Source organism: Chlamydotis macqueenii, chromosome 5 (genome assembly GCF_036417535.1).
Source record: "Chlamydotis macqueenii isolate bChlMac1 chromosome 5, bChlMac1.mat, whole genome shotgun sequence".
Lineage (NCBI taxonomy): Eukaryota > Metazoa > Chordata > Aves > Otidiformes > Otididae > Chlamydotis > Chlamydotis macqueenii.
The window spans coordinates 45080261-45097097 of NC_141560.1; the positions used below are offsets into that span (position 1 = coordinate 45080261).

General features: G+C 45.7%; 2 protein-coding genes across 5 annotated transcripts in view; both read right to left on the minus strand.

The window, feature by feature from the left end:
- LOC104481082 (zinc finger protein 862) overlaps positions 1-16837 on the minus strand; it is a 46078-nt gene that overhangs the window by 12757 nt on the left and 16484 nt on the right. For all 4 annotated transcript variants that reach the window (XM_086748589.1, XM_086748588.1, XM_086748590.1 and 1 more), the window contains exons 2-5: positions 15281-15399; positions 14600-14703; positions 13432-13694; positions 12405-12472 (exon numbers count right to left, since the gene is read on the minus strand). In XM_086748589.1, the coding sequence (XP_086604715.1) occupies positions 12405-12472; positions 13432-13694; positions 14600-14703; positions 15281-15396 (551 nt within the window). In that variant the 5' untranslated portion in view covers positions 15397-15399. The remainder of the gene's footprint in view (positions 1-12404; positions 12473-13431; positions 13695-14599; positions 14704-15280; positions 15400-16837) is intronic.
- LOC147600563 (uncharacterized) lies at positions 218-5814 on the minus strand. The gene is made up of 2 exons (XM_086748591.1): positions 5217-5814; positions 218-3472 (listed from the first exon to the last, which is right to left on the minus strand). Exons 1-2 carry the CDS (start codon positions 5641-5643, stop codon positions 2886-2888), a joined length of 1014 nt encoding a protein of 337 aa, XP_086604717.1. The 5' UTR covers positions 5644-5814; the 3' UTR covers positions 218-2885.

A 16837-nucleotide genomic window follows, 5' to 3' on the forward strand; every position in this document is an offset into this window, starting at 1 on the left:
GCCTTTTCCAAATCAATGTCAGGTGCAGAGCCAGGGCAGGAGATCCTGTGCAAGAGAGCTGCCACCAGCCCAGGTAGACAGCATGGGGTGCCATACCAGCAAACCCTGCCACAGCTCTCCAATGCCGAGTGCCCTCCAGGAGACCCAGCATCTGCAATGGGCTTTTTACCAGTTTAGGCAAAAATTCTACGAGAGAAACAAATGACTCAACAACAGCTGTGTTAAAAGTGTTATATATTTATTGTATACTTAAAAATACTTTCAAAGAGAGATTTTTTTTCAGCATGTACAAGACATGGAGGTACCGGGGTTCAGCGCAGCAGTCTGCTTTGACACAGGCACTTACTTCAACAGCCAGTTAACATGATGGGTGCAGGAGGAAGTATCCTTTGCGAGCCAGTACAGAAAAGCCATTCCACCGAGGGGTCTACACAGGGCAGGAGATACGTCCCCAGATCTGGGCCAATCTGTAATAGTCCACAGAGGAAACCCGGGGAGACATCAGGCAGTTTATAGTACAAGGTCCTTTCTCCTGACCAGAGCCCACCCTTTGAGTGTTTGCACTGAAGGCTGCACATCCTGCGCCAGGACAAGAGGGTTCTCTCTCTGAACACGTCTGTGTGGGCAAACTGATGGCAGTGACGATGCCAACTCGCTCCAGTGCCTAGCACCTGCAGGAGTCTCCTCCTCTGCAGACCTGAGGGTTCCTGGAAGGGATCCCCCTGGACAACATCAGAAGAGCTAATCTTATCAGTACATCCATGGGACAACATCATCAGGGACCAAATATTATAAAAATATTAAATACAACTTCTAATATATAGCAGCAGCACTGTATTGACTCAGAATGCCTTTAAAACATATCACCATTTTTACAGTTCTCTGTGATTCATAAATTAGATCCCCTTCTATCAGATTTCCCAATCTTCCCTTCACCTAAAGGGAGACTGACTTTTGCAGAATAGAAATGTTACAACAGAAATAAAATTAAATCCTCAGAGAAAGGTGAGCAAGTACCGCCCTGGTCTGGCACCAACACTATGAGGAACGTCCTCTCCTTGAAACCAGCATGGGTCATTCCTCAGAAGAAAGGAGTTTTCTCTCCTTGCCAGATCTCTACTTCCTTGAGCAAGGGCTTTTTACTGCACCACTAAAAATAAATTACTTGAATCAAATTACAGAGCAATTAAAAAGAAAAAAAGGAAAAGCACGTGAGGAAGGCCTGACGCAGCAGACATACAGTGAGCTTTCCAGAAGTGAAGCTAGTGTATTATACTTTCAAAGGACAGGCCAGAGAGATTAAAGAAGATCCTTCAAGATCACATAAAACAAGCCATCCTTCCTCTATACTTGGCTGCCTGTGTTCAATTCCTGCCCAAGTTTATACAACTTTTCAGACAAGTCTGTAGCCCAGAGATGCCATGACGATGGGCACTCACATTAACTTGAAGTTTCCTGCAACCCACCTCCACACACAACAGGACAGCCTGGAGAGCAGTGGCGTGCTAACTATGCATGAGTAACACCCTGGCCCTTTTCACTGCTGAAGCATGACATGATAATGGTCCAGATTTTTCCAGAGATGGAGGCAGCATGGTAGGTGCAGATGTGCAAATCAAGCAGAAGATAGATATGTAAAAAAGCTGCCACACGTTATCACCACCTGAGGTGACATAGTTTCAGAATCAGGGTTGTACATGGAAACCTGCTGCAGTGCTAAAGCAATTCAAATGTTGTAACACAGTTCTTTCTTGCATCTGTATGGGGAAAGAAAGCAGGACAAAACCAACATGTCTAAGATTTTAACTTATACGGCTGTGAATTCAGGTTGTAAACTCTTCACGATAGGAGAACACCGTACAGATCCCACTCTAAGTAACACTGAGTAAGTGCAAAGTAACTGTACTGAAGTTGACAGAATTACAGCGATACAAAACCAAACTCTCCCCAAGGTCAGAAGCAGGGTCTATATCCTCCCTTGTTTCTGTGCAGTCTCTCACACTTTGAAGAGGGTGAGGTGGTTCAAAATTGAAGATTATAACATGTGAGAAAATAATATGATACAATTCTCTTTAAATGTCATATTATGAAACAATTGTATTTTAACTGCAATTGTGGCGGGTAGGTAGGGGTTTCAGACTGGAGCAGACAAAGATTAAACTCTTTGATAAAAGTGCATGTGGTACTGCAGGATCCAGGCACGTGCCATAGCAGCCCTTCTCAGCAGTCTAAAAACCACACAGTGCTCAGACCTGCCCTCCTCCCCTCAGCATCGTGCCTTCTTCCCTTCTCTAAACAAGCTCCGCTTTTACACCCGTCTCCTCAAAACCTGTGCGTAGGTCACAGTAAGCCCTGGATTGCCCATTATTGCTGAATGCAAGATAAAAATAATGAGCAATAAGAGTCTTTAGAGCCATAAGGATGCATCCCTGCTCAGTGCATATACTAATTTGCAGGAAGATGATGGGAAGGCAGTAGTAGGGTAAATTTGTGGGTTGATTCCAAAGGGAGCTCTGTAGTACACTGTCTCAGTAAATAACATTTCACAGGCACAAGAAGAGATCAAGGTAATGATTCCTATTGCATATCTTAGCTTATAGAGTGTTCAATGCATGGGAAAGCCAGTGAAAACTCCTACTCTCTATGAACAGGAAGTTGTCCTACATCCCAAGCTCTGTAAGATTTGAGATTCCTCTTTGCCATTGCAGAGGGCCAGCCTTAGTATTCAGCTGCCACGATTCATACTGCTCTGTTAGCTAGGAGGGGGATGGATGGGTTGGGGCAGCTGTTGACCTTCCCCACGGAGTACTGATACACATGGAGAGGCCATGTAAGCATGCAGCAGCTCAGGAAGGGGCACCCTTCTCTACTTTATAGGAAGCAGGCTAAAAATGATGTTTTCTCTTTCGTGACCTGGTAGTTCGTGCAGGAGGAGTCTGTTTTGGGGGGGTTTGGTTAGGTTCTGCACTGGGCTCAGGGGGCTGTTTTGAGCAAGCTGCTTGCAGAAGAGACCTCTGCATGACACTAGGATCCTGTATCCTATGGAAAGCCTGGACCCCATCACGGATTTCTGATAGGGTCTGGCACATCTGGCCCACCTGGCTGGTGAGGTCAGCCATCCTCTGACCGATGACATGCATGCTGTCTGCCATGTCTCTGTGAATAGCCACCAGCTCCTGGCAGAACTGCCTGAACAGGTCTGTTTGCTGTGTGTGTGAATGGAGAAGCTGGCGATCGAAGCTGGAGAGGGGCGGGCTCCTTGTGCAGGGGCGCGGGGGTCTGCAGGACGAAGTGGTGCGTGAGGATGGATGGTGCAGTTCCTGCCTTTGGCTGGTAGCTTCTGAGTGCTCTGATGAGGAAGAAGTGAGGAGGAAGGAGGGCCTGGAGAGCTTGTTGACTCCTGCTCCAGCCCTCTGCAGCGATGAGAAGCAGTGTTGCCGAGAAGTGCCTGGCATCTCTCCATCTTCGTCAGCTTGAACAGAAGGGGAAGAATCAATTATTAATATGAAATCCATCATAACTCTGACTTTTGTTTCATGGTATCTCAAAGCACATGGAAAAAGGGTTTTCCTCTCCCCTCAGTCTGCCAATTGAGACAAGCCTGTAGGTCCCGATGCATAACTCAACATGCATGCGCTGCAACATTAGGAGCTGAGTGACAAGCTTAGCAATAAGAGACCTGAAGAGCAGGCAAACCGAGTCACACGAGGAGGAATCCAAGCTGCCATAGTATCCTGTACACAAAATTGTTTACTACTAGAAGATAAATCTATTTCAGACCTTAGCAATGAGTCCTCTTCCCCAAAACCATAACCAGCTAGAACAGTCCAACATTTCAGAGTGTTCGGACTCCAACCCCTGTCTCAGTTTCCAGTCTCAAACACCCTGACGCATTCGGTTCCTCATGTCAAAACCCTGCTCCACTGTTATTTCTTACATTGTCTGTACTGAGGAAAGCACAGAGGTAGTATTTGTTGCTCACAAAGTCTGTACTGCAAGGCCACTATATGGCTTGGCACCACTAAGATAACCAGGCAGTCAGGCATAGCAGCAACAGGACCCTGTATTAATTGGGCAAGTATACTCGATGCAAAACCAAAGCAAAACACCATAGGAAAGTTCTCATTAGTCTGACAAATGTCTAGTGACGTGCCAGTTCACGGGTACAGGCACATCAAGTGTAAGAAGAAACAATACTTCATTTGTTGCAAATGCCCACCATCTCCTTACATAAACTGTATTCATTTTACCTCTGAAACAGCGTAACTGGCTTCCAAGACAGATGCAAAGAATGACCAAGTCCCACTTTGTCAGTTCTTGAAGATTTTTTTTCCTTGCTTTCCCACTAAGAGCATTACTTCAGATATGGGATAAGACCTAATGTGGTAAGACAGTGCCACCCACAAATTGTTAGTTGGCTCACTTCCCAAGAAGTTATCCCCTCTTTCTCTCCTTTGTATCCCTAAAAGCTCAGAGACCAAGAAGTTGCACCTCCACACAAGAAAACAGTATGTTCGCAACTGGGAAAAGAACCTGCAAAAAGCACTGGAAGGTGTTTGAGAGTTGTGGTGTAAGAAGATTAATTTGTAAAGCAGGGCCAGTAGTTTCTTAAAAAACAGTGAAGAAGGGAGTAATCTTTAACATCTTCACAGCACTCGTGCTGAGCCTTCAGACTACTAGTGAGAAACCATTACTGGCCTGGCCTCAAAGTATAAACATCAGTGATCGCTGAGCCCCCTTGGAAGATGGTTACCATGCAGTGATCCATTAGTGACTGGCACATGGTTATCAGCTTGACAGTATTGCTGGGTTATTGGGGTGCATGCAAGATGAAGAACTCCTAATCCTTTACAAATACTTTTTCATAGACTGGAGGTAGTTGGTCTTCAACCACAAATGTTCCCTCACTTGTAGGATTAGTTCAGACTTATGACCCATTAAGAAAGTGGAATCTGAACAATGTCTACCCTTAGAAGACAGTATGGAAAAGGACTAGATAAATAGATAAAGAAGATGATCTTAAGTCGGAAACAGCTTTCCCTCAATCCATCTCAACACCCCATGATCACCAGAGCAGGCTGTCTTGAAACCAAACACAGCAGTAGGACCTGGCTGGACAGGCAACCCAGCATCTCACAAAACACAAAATGCTCTTCCGGTGTCAAACTGAGGTATGCAAGCATAAGACAAAGAGGTGTTAAGGCAATAATACTTACAGCTTGTTGATGGGCTGTCAACCACGTCCAGATCCGCTCTCCGGAAGCCGTGCATCTGGCGTGACGAATGCAGTGTCGACTCGATGGCTCTCTCGTGGGCGGTCAGGACGATGGCCGAGGGCCGCCCCGTGCTGCCGGGGCTGGAGAGGGACCTCTGCATGAATGCCAGTTTGTCCTTGGTCCTTCTCTTCATGTCGTCCCATCTGTGTTTAATGTCTTTTACAGACCTGGGAACCTGGCTGACTGATGTGATCTGCCTGGCTATGCCTTCCCAGATCTTGTCCCTGTCAGCATGGGATAGACGCATTGTCTCCCTCCCAAACAGCATGGCTTCATTTCGGGTCACCTCCGTGACCAGAATGTCCAGTTCTTCTTTGGAAAACTTGGGCTTCCTCTTTCGTTCAGCCATGTTCCTTGGGTTGAACATCCCACAAAGCACAATTGGGTAAAAGGAAATCAGCGCAAAGTATCCCCCTGCATCCAACCACTTGGCCAGCGCGGCACTGGGGCAGAGGAGTTCGGTGGGATCCAGCTCCCCCCACCCGCAACAACCTCTCAGTTTTCCTCAATCGCACCAGGAAAAGGCAGCCGTTTTGTTTTTAAGAGGCAATTTTCAAGCTTAAGAAAAAAAACACCAAGCAACACTAGTGTGAAGGAGCCTTGTCAACTTTACAGTTAAAATGAAAATTCACACTTCGTCTGATGCCCTGACTTATGTATGAGAATTTCAGTACAGCCTCACAACACTTGCCACAGTTTGTGCACAGAAAAAAGCGTGAGAACTCACAATCACATTGATGAATTAGCTTCTAAGGTGACATTGCTCGAAAATGGGTTCTTAAGGAAATCTAGAGGCCTGAAACGTATTTTATTGTTCTGCCTCGCACAATATGCAACAGAAACTTTTACAGCACCCTTCCTGTTCAAACTTGCAGGATGTCATGCAAAGGCTCCATCAAACTGAATTTTCGACTAGACTCATGGGCAATTTCTACAACGTGCTTTTCCTAAGGAAAAGTCTTTTCTTCAGCACCAGGGGTGCTGCACATCAAGTGTTTGTTTTGATTCACAGCAAGCTCTTGTTTCACCCAGAAATGCTTGCCTTTTCCCATTGTTCTCAAAAGGAATGAGGCCACCCACTCGCTTTTCCTGGCTCGGCTTCGCTGTCACTGTCACTGACAGGAGCTTGCGCCCAGTTTCTGGTTCTTCAAATGAACAACTCATAGCCTCAGCCCAGTGAGAAGAAGAGGCGGCCATTCCAAGAACAAGTAGTTTTGTCCAAAGGGGTTGGGGGTATTCATTTTTCCAGCCACAATCAAAGGAAATTTTAAAAATAAACAAAACATTAGTCCTAACTATGGCTTTTTAAGGGGGGGGGGGGGGGGGCAGATCTATTCTCTATAGAGAAAAAGACAACAGACTGTGTGAACATGCAGTTTTGCACATAAACAAGGTGGGATTGTGGACAGGGGAATAATCTGCAGCCTGGGCAATGGACATCTCTGTATAAGCATATGGAACAGCATGGAAGAGATCAGAGGCCGCAGAGGGGCAGAACTGCTGGGAAAACTTAGTGTATGCCTTGATTTGAATTATGGCAGAGTGAAGTAAAAAGCCAAAATGTTTTTTTCTAGTGCAACACATGTAAAAGCAGTCTTTTGTAATATCTTCAAACATTAAAAGCAGCGATGTCAGGAAGTTTTTTTGAAAGAGGTCAACCTTTTTGGTGCTCACATCATACAGTTCTTAATATTTTAAAAGGAAGTTCTCAGATAGAAATCTACATCAGCATGGAGTTATGGTGGAGAACACAACACGTGTTTGAGGTAGACAACTTCAGTGTTAATAAAAATTGCCCAAAAAAGCTGTCACTACAAGCCTAAAAAATTAATATTTTAAAATTATATTAAGATGTAACATAGAAGAAATAAGACATCTTAATGGTTACGACACCTAACAGTTGTTAACTCTGAAGTGACACCATGGGAGGGAAAACCTTATGGCTTCCCTATGTGTTAGGTTTTTTTCTGCTTATGGTCCCAAATTAAATGAAACCAAAGATGCTATTACTAGTAGATAGCATCTACTATGACTAGTAGATAGCATCATTAGTTTCATTTAATTTGGGACATATTATCAGTATCTTTGTAATGTTAGGGGAAAAAAAACTCAGGCTGGGATAGATCAGACCCTCCTCTTTCAAAAAAAAAAAAATCACATTTAATCCTAAAATCTTGGCTGAATGCTCTATCTCTCACAGGCACACTTTAGCCACCTCAAAACACTTTCTGAAAAGCTGGTATAAGCAAAGGCCTCAGCATTTTTCCCCATTTGCCCCACATTTGTGATGGCCCTGCTGCCACCTCCTCAGAGGTGGGTGCCTTTCAGCACTGCTGTGGCCCAGCAGATGAGAGGTGGTTTGGGATGCACTCATGTGAAAGGTGCCTGTGTGCTGCAGACTAAGAAAAACCTACAGAAAGGCAGAGTGACCTTTGTCAGATGTCGTTCTAGTTTCTTTACTGCTGTTAGGCTGCTGTTTAATGAATCTCACTGACACTGCTGCCCTCCATGGAGGTGTCAGAAGCTGTTAACCTTGGTTAAAGCTGGAGAACCAGTAGGAAATGCTGCTCAAATCCAGGCCACGTACAAGGAGAGCCGGGAGCTAAGTGCATGGATGCATTTCACTGGGACAAACATAAATGCATCCTCAAGACACTATTTTGGTGGAGCTTCATTTATGGAGGGATAGAAGGAGCGTTTAGGGAAGATGGTAATGAAATGATGGAGAGCCAGCAAAGCACTTGCTGCACTGACCTCAGGGAATTAAAAAAAAAAAATCCCAAACAAACAGACTTAAAAGGAAAAAGGAGTTCTCCCAGCTGAATACTGAAAGGCGGGAAAAAGCTACATGGAACACTGAGAAAGGAAACATTTAAAGTTTGATTTTTATCACATTCAGCAAAACTGCGCTTCAAGGGGGTTGGACTAGATGACCCTTGAAGGTCCCTTCCAACTCTAACCATTCTATGATTCTACGGATAGTCTCCTCAGGTACCCATGACTGCACAGTATCATCAGTGCCTCCATGTGGTGGAGACAAACCTCAACTGATAAGCTGCTCTGGCGAAAAGGAGTAACGGTATTTTGCAAAGTGCCCCTGGGTAGGGGTGAGCTTGCAGAACAGAAGTCTCTCAGGAGCTGCTCAGAGCCGCTGGCAGGGTCAGGAAACCTTGCCCACTCTTCTCTGTTGTACCCATGCCTGCTGTCACTAGCAAAGCTGCACTAATTGGGAATTAGAGCACTTTTTGCTCTTCTCAGACAGAAACCATCAAGTGCACTTAGGACAACCTGTGGCAGACCTGGATATTCAGATTTTAGGGTTTCCGCTCATTTGCTCCAGCAAATTAAGTTAAGTTATTTATTTTACGATATTTTATTTTAAGTTATCTTAAAGCTATTTAAGATAACTTAAGCATTCCAATAGCAAACTCACTATGCAAAGAGTAATGAGTTCTGGCCAGTTTTAATCACTAATTCAATTAATGTTAGGTTCCCAGCAGGCACATTAACCTCCTCCTTATAAAAATGCAGACAGTATTACTGTCAGAGAGATCTTTTCCTTCTCATGCATTTCCTCTAGGAGCAGTCACAGATATTTGGAAGTACCTCTCTGGGGATGCTGTGTGGGTTTTATCAAGCTCCAGAGGAGCCCCGGCTGTGAGGCTGTGAATTCACACCTCAGCGCAGGTCAATCTGAAACTGCAAGACAGTACAGCCATTTCTTTAAAAACACGTGATGTCATAAACTACATGAACAGTGGGCACTTCATAATAACCTCACAAAGTGTCACCGAACTTCACTTTTCTTGGCCTCTAAGAAACAAGCATGTAACTTTTCCCAGGGCTCTAAAGTAGTTTTTTTTTACAGAGATCATAGTCCTACAGTACTTCGCTCTGCATAAATTTCAGTCTGTAATGGGTAAGAACATTTGCTCCACTTGCTGTAAGATAACAGAGATCAGTTTATGAAGCTCAACAAAAAGACTTGTGCATAGGCTGGTGGCTGTTACTCCCCCTGAACACGTGGGCAGACACAGCAGCTCTGACTTTAAAAAAAAATAATTTCTTTTTAAAAGGTCCTGTAAAGTTGAAATAGCAGCTTAGTACTTAAAAGATCTACTAATCTAAGTTAGTCCTGCTTTGAGCAGGCTGATGGAGTGCCTGACCAGAGCTCCCTTCCAAGCTCTATTACTACCTGAAGATTGAATCGCAGACATCTCTATTATAAGGAGATACAGAAGACTTACAGAACAGTCTTCCTCCCCACGACCTCTTTGTTACCATGTTTGGAGGGGAAAGGGGGCAGAGGGAAAGACAAAGGAGAAAGAAGTGAGGTCTTGCACCAGCCTTTTCATGTGGGCTGAAAAAAAGGATGAATTTGGACTGTGCCAAAAGCCTGAGAACTCAGACACTCGCATGTAAGAAAGGACACAGACTACAAATGGCCCAACTAGCTTGGAAACCCCACACGAGGCACTACCAGTTTGTTGATACTTCCTATCCTGCATCTCAGTCTGGGCCAAATGATACATACACAGAGGGGTGCTCCCTGTACTTTCTGAACTACTTTCATTTTTTGGTCAGATGCTTTTTTTTTTTTTCTCCTAAGGTCCTCAACAACTGAATAACAGAATTTCCTCAGAAGTAACCAGGAACAATGGCTGGTTCTGTGCAACTCTTCAGAAGCCCTAAGAACTCCCATCAGCAGCAGTTTACAGTTTGCGTCCAAGAAAGCACCAATGTCACTTGAGGTTTGCTGCAATCTGTGGTAATCAGTATCCCAAGCCCCCAGAAAAATAAATACAGAGGATGAGGTTTGCACACATCCCTGCACGTCAAAGCCATGGAGTTTCATAAGTACTGGAAACAACAGTGCCTTACTCCGGACAGAGATGAAGGGTGCATTATTCTTGTGCCAGCAGCCAGCTTAGAACACGCTCCCAGCAGTAGGACTTTGTCTCAACTGACTGACTGAAGAGGGAAAGGGCAAGAGGATGTTCCTATTGCCATGCCATCTGCCACGCTTTGTACTCCTTCCTCCCTGTCATCCACTGCCCTGGGTAAACAGTCACTTGTAATTAAACCAGCAAGTGCTGCAACATACACATTGTCCTCAGTGGGAACACGAAAATGGACTCAGATGTGGTAGTCAAACAACAAAAACAATAGCCAGATCTACAGGAAGAGAGGGGAGTCAGCCCAAGCTGCCCGCCCCATGGCATACCCACCTACCCAGAGGGTGAGTAGATCTGCTTTGCAAAGCACTCCATCTGTGAGTGATGGCAAAGAGCACCATCTGAAAAACAAAAAGATCGCTGTCTACAGCGTCCTGGAAGTACAGTTTTTGTGGGCAATCTCCATGATGTAATGTCCTAACGCAGGGTATCAAGTGCACCTCTATTTGAAAGCTGCTAACAAACAAAACCAAGGTTTTTTGAGGACTGCTATCTCCACTTCAACTGTCAGGCAGACTCTACTTAATATTGATATTAGAAGAAATTTTCAAGAGTAAAACCAGAAAGATCAGTAAGACTGGTATAGCCTACACAGGTCCTTTAATACACCTTTCCCCAGAAGAGTTACAAACATCCGCTTTCCACAAAATCGTAACCTCCTTGCCTTTCAAGGCTGTAGAGAACGGCCCAGATCACACTCGTCTCAAGACTTAACCACAGCAAATACAAGTTTAAGCAAGAGCATTCTGTTCTTTGGTGCTGGGACCATGAGTAGTGTCCATTTAAATCCAGACATTAAGCTTATGGTCGTGGCACTAGGAAGAAGAGTTCATCACAGGATTTTTGCTTTTCAAGACTGTGTCTTCCCATAGTTTCACTGTCATCCAAATCACATAAAGATCCAGATCTAAGCAGAAAAATCTCACTCTGATTTTTTAACTTTGCATTCTTTACTTCAAGATACATGTTCCCCTACTCAAGATACATGTCCTCCTACCTATCTGTCCTCTATACCACTGCTTTTTTTTGGATTGACAACTCCAGCCTCAGCCCAGGCCTAGCATTTTCTCTCATCCAGTAGCAAACAAGTGTAACAGCTGGAATTCTCACAGAAAAATGAGATCCTTTGCTGAACTTTATGTTCATAAGTGTCAGAACAGATGCTGTCCATGCGGAGACTCAAATGGAGCAGAAGTGGTGCAACCAGATCTGACCAGCTAGGTCAGTCTTGCATCTACCTGTACTTCATGCTCTCTCTTCCCTTAGAGAGTGACAACTGAAAATCCCAGACATCCAGGCCAACAAACTGGTTAATTCCCACACTGCTTTACCCTTGCATGAAATGCCTTCTTGACAACAACCACTTCCAAAATTCACCCCTGAAAGCAGGATTGGTCCAAATGTGGGACGATCCTCAGTATGCAGCAATGCCCCATTCTGGTAACTCACCATACGCACGAGGCACTTCAGTGCTTTGCCTCCACCTCAGGAGGCTGCAAGAGTGACCTACATTTTGCAGATATATGCCAATACTTGAAGCACTGCATCATGGTTAAGCATGTTCCCTTATCGCTGCAGTCAACAAACCAGAGCCAGCCCCACTTCTTGTTCAGTACTGACTGGTCTTTAGGTTCTGCTTTGTCGAGTCCCAGGGCCGGCAGAGGGAGCACAAGCACTCACATGATTCCTGCGATTCTACTACCACATGAGCCACCATAGACAACTGTTTCAAGTGAAGCTCAAAAAGAAAAAAAAAAAAAAAGCACCTCTTTCAATGTCTATCAATGGCAAAGGACAAAAACCTCAAATGAATCAAATGTTACCTTGGGGATAATGCAAAGCATTTTGCAAGTATCTGAACATAAAGTTAAAAAAATAATAATAATGGAGTGAGACCTATCGGAGCTTCTAACAGTGGATAAATAGGATCATCTTTATTATTGGTCCTCATTCCAGGAAATAGCCATCCTCCATACACAAGTCCTGTCATTGAATCTGACTCCAAAGGATTCTCATCACAATAAATACTGAAAGAGTACAAGCACACCCTTTACAGAAGAGGTTGTGGCATTTTGGTTTGTTTTTCTGTCACACAAAAAAACAAGGAATGTTTGATGGCTTCTCTCTGGAAGGCAGAGCCCCAAAAGGGAAGGCAAAAGAGAACTGGACTCACCTCATCCAGTTTGCTTTGGTTTCATCCGTCCCATCAATGGATTTGTAGCGGTTGTTCTTATCAACGATCTGCGGAACAAGAGAACAGATGCAGCATGTCAGCTAGCTGGTCCAGACAGGAGATGGTCTATGTCTCTCAAATCATTGCTTCAGTTCCAGCCTTAAGTCAGGACATGAAACCCTATGCCATGAATCTCAGCTCTCCTAGTACTACAGGCTGCTGTCCTGATGTGTGTGAGGCTACTCTGAACTGACCAGGGAGCATTTTCCTATGTACAACTATCTGTAACACAGAACTACGGATGCAGCTAACAAAACTGTAAACAGTCCTGAGATACAAAAGATTAACTTCCCTTTCAGAACAGGGCTGAGACAAGCATTTATTTTACAGACAGAAAAGCGCGAGTAGCATTTCATATCAGCAGCTCTCAATTTTTTCCCCACCTATAACTCAAGCCCCATATCTCATTTCTCACAATAATTAATAACCATCAATCTAGTGACATCTCTATCTCATAGGCTAACTGAGGCTTGTAGTACTAGGGTAAAAAAAATACAGGTTTTGGTACTGGAGTCTGCATGTAGATCAGTTCCTGATAGACTAGATTTCTTTCCTGGCCTCTTGGGCCATCTGCTCTGCTCAAGTGAGCTGGGAGAGAGTGCTGCAGGCCCATGACAGAGTTATGCAATCTCTAGATACAATCCTTCCTCTGCCTCAAAATGATGACCAGAGTAGAGAAAGGAACTTGAGGAGCCCTCGAGGTTGAGCGGGGATGGAAGAACACGGCAAGGGGGAGAGGAGAAGCAATCTCTGCTTCCTACACCTGTGAACTGAACCTGGGGGTCATGGCACCTAGTCTCCTTTCACATATCCGTACCCTAAGCTACTAATAATTATGGCAAGTCAATGTTTGCCTACTGCCCATGTGGGTCAGCACACCCTCAGGAAAGGGGCTAAGGTCTGCAAGACCTCCATCTCTGAGCTGCACAGCTGGGGTATCACTTCACTGGGGAGACATGACACTTACCAGCCATGAGAAGAATCCTGCGGACTTGTCCTGGCTAGAGATCTGCCCCTCGTACGGCCCGAAGATGTGACCTTTGGGGATCACCTCGTTCATACAGCGCACGTCGTTCTCCCCGTTGGGCTCTTTCACCACCTCCATTCCAGGCGGGATGGTCAGCGCTGCCCGGTCAGGGATGCCAACAGGTACTGGGGTGTCAGACACGAATACTGGGGGGCCGTGGTTCGGACACTCATCCACAAAGTACTCCTGGCAGGACTCGCAGACTGCAGGTGCGAGGGGAGCAGGGGTTAGGTTGGGCATATGTGATACCTGTACAGGTTCATGCAGCTTATAGGACGCACAGCACTCAGGATAGCACGCCTCAGCTCCCCATCTTCACTCCTTCCCCAAAACCTCCATGCATGCAGATGCTTCACCAGCTGCTCACTTGTTTCACCAGACGTCTCTCAATGAGGGGTCTGCCCCAACCCACACCTGCCCAACCAGCAGCTGTGCTTGTGTGAGCCCTGCTGCCCTACACAGAGTCACAACCAACAGCTACATGCACAGGAAAAGGTCCCATCACCTGTTTGCAGACAGAGGTTGGGAGCTCCTTGCGCATGACCTGTTAGCAGAGATGTCCTCTAGCCAAAAGGTTTGATTCTCCACACACCAGAGGGGAACTAAAACAAATACCCCTGAAAACAAATACCCTCGTCATACAGCCTTCATTCTGTTCTTGGTAGAGAGATAGCATCCCCAGGCACTTGCCCTGCAGTCAGAAAAGGACTCAGGACAATTTAATATTTTGTAGGCATGCCAACATAATTGGCACCAGTTTTCTTTCCCAGAATATGAGGGAAGGGAAAGAGTTGTCGTCCACACAATGCTCCCTTCACAGTTTCTGCATTCAAGCCTTTGACTCTTGGGGTTTTCCGACATGCATTCGCATGTTTCCAGCATGCTTTCCACCTGCCTCCCTACTGCTGTAGAGCCCCATGACAGACAAGCTGCTTTTGCACAACAGATTCCCTATCAAAAGTGTTGGTCTTTTCAGGAGAACACATAAATTTGTCCCTGGCTTTTTTCTTCCCTGCTTCCCACCCCAAACCAGCGGGGTGCTAACTAGGAAAGATCGAAGTCTATACATGTGGCCGTGTTGCTTTTCCCTCACTCATAAGACACTTACACCAGAAATCAACTTGCTGAAAGCTCTTGGTCATGATCAAATCTCGTTTCCCTTTCAGTTTCTTGGGCTCCATCTCCATGGACTGCGGGTCAGGCCTTCCAGAGCTGGGGAGGGAACAACAGAGATGATGTTGACCTACCAAGACATTGGGACTGTGCACAGAAAGGAGCAGAAGCAACAGGGTCTGAACAACTCTCTCAGTGCCTACATCTACAGTACCGAAGTGATTCAATTTCCCATCCAACCTGCCAAAAGCTAGTATCTGAGATGGCTTCATGTTGAAGCCTACAGCATGGAGTGGCTTCAACTAGAGCACCTCCATGCATGGTACACACATGGCACGTCCTGCACCAAGCAAGAGAGAGGCAGAGGCGACTCCCACTAGGAGAGAGGCGATGCGGCTCTGCTACAGCCCAGGAAACATGCTGCTCCAAGGTACGGCATGACTCTCAACACATGCCAGCACTGCAAAGCCTGATGTGAACTAGCACACATAGCAGACACATGCCTAGCACATGAGTAGATGACCACACCTGTCATAAACCTCAAGGCAGACCTCGCAAGGGAGAATTTTAATAGCTTTGAGAGGTTTAAGTATATCCCTCAAAACCAACTTTAAGCTGTTTGCAGGAGATGGAGAGAAGGAGGGAAAGTACATCAGATCAAAGCTCAGACGCGTACCAAGGCTGTCCATACTCCTGGTCCCGGTGTGGAGAGCAGGCCTCTGTTTTTATCGTCACCATCTCCCCTAAGGAAGCCTGGGTCTGGATTAAACAGTCCTTCAAGTTTTCACTCATGTTCTGAAACAGAATGAAGGAAGGGAAAAGAAAAATGAGAAACCAGGAACCACAACCTTCCTCCCCCAGGAACCACAGCCTTCCTACTCCAGGCCAGGATGCAGCCAGAAGAGTAGGCTCCTTCCTGGCACACAGGTGGAAACCCCTTCCCATGCCAGGCAGGAAAGAGTAGTTCAGTCACAGGTCAGGTGAAGAGCGTGAGACACCATGGAGCAACCTGAGGCATGGGGAATCTGAAGAATGCTCCACAGCACCCATGAAAAATGTTGCACACCGAATTTAAGACTGATGAGTGGGATGTGTTATGGAACACTACTACCTCAGAGCAGGTCTTTGGGGACAGAATGACAAGAGGAATGCAGTGGTGGCGTGAACCAGGATCTGTCTACAGATGTAACATATGCCAGTCTCCATTTGGGAACAGACTGTGGTACACTGCATCCCTGCAGATGGAGATGTCTGTGTGCTCTGGACACCTCTGACAAACAGGTAAGTGCCTACAGTGCCCTGCAGGACTCCATCAAAATTGCACAAGTCATGCTCTCGATCTTTCTGTCCCTTGCGATGACCAGAGCTGAGCTACCAGCACCCTTCTGGTACACAGGCTGCTGTAGTGAAAACGCTTCTCTCTCAGGTCAATGCAAGAGCCAGGAACAACTTACTGATGTCTAAAGACAGCAAGCTCCAAAACAATAACACTTCCCCCTCACTGTCATGGTGCTGAAGAGAAACTATTGATAAGGCACGTGATAATAATTTGGAATTGGTCTTAAGACTTCCTTCATGGCACACAAACTGGCTACTCTCAGGCACCACACCAGACTGGACAGACTTCCCAGCTGCTCCTATAACCCCCTTTCCACGTCCGCTGCCCGACAGCACGCTCCATTATGCTGCACACTTGCAGCGCCCAATGGAGGGGCCTCAGCAGCCGATCAGACCCCATCTGTCAGGGGAGCTGGGGGAAAAGCATGTCCTCACTGCAGCTTACCTCTGGGCATCCCAAAATTCACATTTTGAGCCTACAAACCCCTGAAAACATGATTTTTCTTATTCCACACGTGCTTGTATGGGACTGAGCACCACAGAAATCTGGTCTGCGTTTGTGCCCCATTTACAGTCAGAAGGAACACTATTTCCAGCCTTGGTGGCTCCTCTTTATGCCAGGGGACAAATGATTAATTTTTCCAGCCCAACTTTTCCCATGCCAATGCACACCCTGAAAGACCTTTATCGAGCCTGTATCAAGGAAGCACTAGTTAATATGCATATAGTGCTCTGAAAGCAGAGCCTCAACCTAAGCACAACTAGAGACGTGCAAACACACACACTTTTAAACCTTTTCAAGATGGCCAAAACAAGATACATTTTCTTTCAGAATTACCACAGCCAGTCGAAGGAAATTGATACAAGGGGCATGGATGGGCCTCTATTTTGGCAG